We start from the raw sequence: 5,759 nt of genomic DNA, 5'->3' as shown, positions 1-5,759 counted from the left end.
CCTTCGGAAAAAAAAAAAAAAAAAAGTGTTGCCACAGATGTTCTATTTTAACTGAAAAGTTGGAATGTTCAGATAAAACTGAACATATACAGTTAAAATAAAATTAAAGTAAAATTTCATTCAGTTGTATAAAATAAGAATCGTTCATTTCAATAACTTTACAAATAAAGTAGCGGTCATCTCATACACTTCTGAACAATTCGTTCATTTCTATGAATTTATAAGTATCGTTTATTCCATTCACTTGCCAACTAAATGTGTCGTTCTTTCATCCACGTGACAACAATGTCTTTATTAAATTAAATAAAAAAACTAAAATGAACTATCAATCTATTCACTTGTAACCTTCATAAATCTATTTCATTCAATAATAAAAATCTCATTCAGATAAAAACAAAAACAATCTATCACAGTTATCATGACATCATAGAGTAAGTATGAATATATTGTCAACACTTAACTAAAAAAAACACCATTCCATTCACTTGTAACCTTCATAAATCTGTTTTATTCAATAATAAAAATCTCATTCAGTTAAAAACAAAAAAAAACATACAGACGAATTGAGTACCTCCTACTTTTGGGAAGTCGGTCAAAAACAATCTAATCACAGTTATCACGACATCATAGAGTAAGTATGAATGAAAAGTCAACACTCAACTAAATAAAACCATCATTCCATTCACTTGTAACCTTCATACATCTATTTCATCTATACTATTATAATGAAGCGTAAACACACACTTCTTTGTTGCCTAACATGTCAGCAGTTACACCATATTTTTGAATAATTCCTTTTTTAATAAAAAACCCTTCACTTACGTCACGCTTTAGGCTTTATATTTTCCCGCCGTTAAACTTAGGGTTATATAATTTAGATAAAAACCCTAATGTGGGAAAGAGACCATAAGTTGTTGCCAACATCAAGGCAGCAAGGTTGCCATGGTTTTACATCATGTCATGTGATTTTGACATTAGCAATTGATAATTTGACAAATGTCAACAATAAAATGAAATTTTAATAATTTTATGCGGATGAAGTCGCATGGGAACAGCTAGTTCAATAATAAAAAATCTCATTCAGTTAACAACGAAAACTATATTACAGTTATCATCACATCATAGAGTATAAAATGTCAACACTCACAGTCTATGATTGACGAGGCCTGCTCTATGACTGAATGTTTTCTCGCAGTCTGTGCACTGCACTCGGGATTTATGACTATCTGTATGATATCGGTGGCTGTCTATTGACCTGTAAAAACCTTCATTAAAATCTTACTAAAGTTTGGATGGACGGATGTTAGGTTTTTAACAATTAGTATCTGTATAGGAAACAAAGAAAAATTACAATTAGGTGTTTTAAAAATTGTCAGGAAAAAAGAACTATAATAAAAATGTACTAATATTATAAATGCGAAAGTTTAGATGGATGGATGGATGTTAGTTAGCCTAAACAGCTGAAAGAATTTCTATGACATTTGGTATAGATGTAGAGCATATTAGTAGAAAATATAAGATATTTAAGATTTTATTATGTATAAATATTAATTTCGTGAGAACAAAGTCTCAGCCAAAAGATAACCACATTTAGTTACATTAGTAATATACACAAAAAAACAAAGATAAAATAAATTAAAACATACTTAGATATTTTCCCGCATAATTCACATCGATATTCCTTCAAAGACATTTCATGATTTGTATAATAATGTTGCTCTATGGACTTCTTGTCTATGGTGCGCTTCTGACAGATCACACACTCGTATCTATGATAAGAAACACAGATTAAAAACAATATTATACAACAATTTTGTAAAAGTTTAAAAATAGAACATTTAAGATTTAGGGCCTGTCCCACCAAATTGTATTTTTTTTATTTAATTTCGACATATATATATATATATATATATACATATATATATATGAATAGATAAAGTTGAGAATGTGTACATTAGAGGAAGTTTGAGGTATCGCCAGTGGTGGAGAAATTGAGAAGCAAAAGGTTAGCGTGGTATGGACATGTTATGCGACGAAATGATGGGGACATAAGGCAGAAAGTGTTAAGAATGAATGTGGATGAAAAGGAAGAGAAAGATCGAAGAAAGTATAGATGGATTGTGTGAAAGAGGATATGCTTAAGAAAGGAGTGTATTCAGATATGGCTGATAGAGATGTATGGAAGAGCAAGGGATAAGGGCAAGTGGATGATGAATAACGACAATATAGCATCTTTATAGAATAAATCTAATGTGACACTATATATATGAGATAATACATAATATTACAAAAACATAGTAAAAATACAATAAAACCGATAATGAAGAAACAAAAAAAAACAAATTATACACAGAAATCAACAGAAAAGAAGAATATAACAATCCAACGTGTAAAATATGTGATGGAAATATCGGATTGTGTTACCTTATCTGACAGTGACTTCATAAGCTATCTGAGACTCTATCAGCCAGTAGTGGGACAGGCTCTAATACTAATAAATGCTGAAAGTTTAAATGGATTGATGTTTGTTGCAGACAAAACTGCTGAATGAATCTCGTTTATTGTCATAAATGTTGAGAGTAATTTGACATAGGCTGTACTTTTGTTTTTTTATTTAATTCCATACAGACAGCACGGGCAAAAAGGTTTTTTTTAAACTAGTTTTTCTGGAGTTTAAAAAAAGCGCAAGTGAGTAGCCTATGTGTTTTTAGACTGTTTTCTGCATCTATGCTAAATTTTATCCAGATTCGTTCAGCAGTTTAGGCTACAAACTAACAAACATCCATCTAAACTTTCACATTTATAATATTAGTATGATAAAAAATCACCTTCTAAAATGTCTTTTACAATGTTCTGTAAATGAATCCAACGTAGATATTATAGTACTACATATTGGACATTTATGTTTACCCAATTCCTGAAAAAGAATCACTACAATTATATTCTACAGTTTATACTATTATAATAAAGCGTAAACACACACTACTTTGTGACGTAAGATGTCAGCAATTACAGCATATTTTTTTATAATTCTTTCTTCACTAAAAAGCCCTACACTTACACGCTTTGGGCTATATATTTTCACGCCATTATACTTAGGGGGTAAATATTTTGGATAAAAACCTAATGTGTGAAAGAGACCATAAGTTGCTGCCAACATCATGAAAGCAAGATTGTCATCATGTCATGTCATTTTGACATTTGACAATTTTATGCGGATGAAGTCGCACGGGGACAGCTTGTAATAGTATATTTTTGAATAATCCTCTCTTTAATAAAAAGCCCTACACTTATATGCTTTAAGCTATATATTTTCATTCTATTAAACTTACGGGGTAAATAAATTGGGAAAACCCCTTATGTGTAAAAGGGACCATAAAATAAAAGCTGCCAACATTAAGGAAGCAAGGTTATGGTAGTAATTTTGACATTTGAAATTGATAATTTGACAAATGTAAACAATAAAATACAGTTTTTATAATTTCATGTGGATGAAGCCATACTGAAATAGATAAAGTTACTAATTCTTACTAATCTTACTGATATTATATATGTGAAAGTTTAGATGGATGTTTGTTAGTTTGTAGCCTAAACTGCTGAACGGATTTCGATGAAATTTGGTATAGATGAAGAGGATAGTCTGGAACACATAGGCTACTTAGTTTTTTTAATTCCACGCGGACGGAGTTGCGGGCGAAAGCTAGTAATATAAACTCACCGCTGTATGTTTGTTCATTATATGTGTGTTATATGTTTTATTACTATTAAATCCAATAATGCAGTTTTCACATTTATATTTGGCTTTTCTAAACACATCCTTTTCTTTCCCTTTCTCTCTTTCTAACAACATTTCTTCATACGTCAATTTTATTGGTATAATTTTTTTGTCATTCTCATCTGATAACTGTAAAGAAACTTCATAAAATAATCTTCATATAGAAATTACATGTCACTGTTAAATAGTGAATTCTGTTAATTTGTAACATTTCTAGAAATTTTTAAAAAGTAGTATAAAAACATTAATAAAAGTCGAATCAGATATTCCAATTATTTAGTAATAAAAGTTAATTTAATACAAGAAAATATAATTTTAATTTGACTTCTACAGTTAACAAATTATCAAAAACGTATAAAACTGTCAATTATTTCTAAGTACTTTTAAAATTATAAAAAAAATCATTAATAATTGTTTTTTAAATTACGTTTTGTATTTTGTTTTAAATCTTAAACCGCGATACCTTTTTAGAATTACGCTTCAACTTTCTTCTCTTCTTAATACCTTTATCTCTTTTACTCTTTTTATTCTTCTTCGCGCTTATAAACTTCTGTAATTCGCTTTCCAGTTCTGAATCAGAACAATCTGACAAACAATCTTTTGTGTCTGAATATTCTTCTAAATCTGAAATAATTATTATATTATTATTGTACTAGCTATCACCTGCGACTCCGTCCACATGAAATTAGACAAAAATAAATAGCCTATGTGTTCTTCCAGACTATCCTCTTCTATGACAAAATTCACCGAGATCTGTTCAGCAGTTTAGGCAACAAACTCTAACAAACATATGGATGTTTGTTGGAGTTTGTAGCCTAAAAAACTTTGTATTTATATTAGTAAGACTAGCTGTTCCCGTGCGACTTCACCGCACGAAATTATAATAACTTTATTTTATTTTATTGGTTACGTTTGTTAAATGTCAAAATTATTTAAAATGTTCAAATGTCAAATCATAAATGACAACCTTGCTCTCCTAATGTTGGTAGCTTGTAGTTTATGGTCCCTCTCTGACGTTAGTTTTTTTCTCAATTTATTTACCTCCTAAGTTTAATAGTATGAAAATATATAGCCTAAAGCGTGACGTAAGTGTAGGGCTTTTTATTAAAAAAAAAATTAAAAAATATGCTGTAATTGCTGACATCTTAGGCAACAAAGAAATGTGTGTTTACGCTTTATTATAATAGTATAGAAGTATAGATTATTACATACCTTTGTCAAATTCAACTTTCAATTCATCTTTAACACATACAATCTGTAATTCTTTAGGTCTGTTTGTATTTTTGTCGTTTATTCCATATATATCAGTCTTTTCATTATTCTAAAACAATATCTATATTAATATAAAGATATATATTATAAAGAGGAGAAATTTGTGTTTTTGTATGTATTGGAGTGGCTTGGACGCTGCTGGGTTAATTTCAAATTCTTACACCATTGAATACATTATTTGTGTATAAAATGGTCTAAGTTTGCTTTTTATTTTTTTATATGTTATAAACTAAGCGACCAGTGGTTACTCATAAATCCTGTGTGTTTTTGTTCCGCTTATAACATTTCTTTATTGTATTTTTCTCAAATACAATAAAGAAATAATTAATTAATTAGGGTGAGTTGCATCAAATCGCCGGTTATCGTAAAAGTTATAGTTATAGTTAATAGGGTTACAAGTGCAAAAACATATTCTCACAGAGGTTTTATGTGTTTTTCGTTTTTACAATGGAAACATTTAAACCTGAATGTCACTAAAGTGTCAAGTTGGTGTCAAGAATGACATTTACGTAAATTATAATGTTTGGAAATTCATGTTTCGCCGAATATGTTTATGTATCATACGCATGGTATTTTATAGTGACATAAACTCTTTGCCCACGGAGATGGAGAAAATGGCAAACTCTTGTGAAAATAAACTACTTTGGGCCATTATTGAAACTGTATTTACTTTACTACTCAAATATGTAGCAAAAATGAAGCAATAAAATTA

At 29.4% G+C, this 5,759-nt stretch overlaps 1 protein-coding gene across 4 annotated transcripts in view; it reads right to left on the bottom strand.

Annotated features, from left to right (window-relative positions):
- Positions 1-5,759, bottom strand: part of LOC106108079 (zinc finger protein 557-like) — a 32,916-nt gene that overhangs the window by 23,600 nt on the left and 3,557 nt on the right. For all 4 annotated transcript variants that reach the window (XR_001225900.1, XR_001225901.1, XM_013289161.1 and 1 more), the window contains exons 5-10: positions 4,988-5,096; positions 4,239-4,399; positions 3,719-3,904; positions 2,829-2,917; positions 1,647-1,769; positions 1,148-1,255 (exon numbers count right to left, since the gene is read on the bottom strand). Coding sequence is in view for 2 of the 4 variants with exons in the window: in XM_013289161.1 (XP_013144615.1) it covers positions 1,148-1,255; positions 1,647-1,769; positions 2,829-2,917; positions 3,719-3,904; positions 4,239-4,399; positions 4,988-5,096 (776 nt within the window). In the remaining 2 variants the exon portion in view is untranslated. The remainder of the gene's footprint in view (positions 1-1,147; positions 1,256-1,646; positions 1,770-2,828; positions 2,918-3,718; positions 3,905-4,238; positions 4,400-4,987; positions 5,097-5,759) is intronic.

This window comes from Papilio polytes, unplaced genomic scaffold (assembly GCF_000836215.1).
Source record: "Papilio polytes unplaced genomic scaffold, Ppol_1.0 DF821845.1, whole genome shotgun sequence".
NCBI classification, from domain to species: domain Eukaryota; kingdom Metazoa; phylum Arthropoda; class Insecta; order Lepidoptera; family Papilionidae; genus Papilio; species Papilio polytes.
This window is presented reverse-complemented; position numbering and strand designations above follow the sequence as displayed.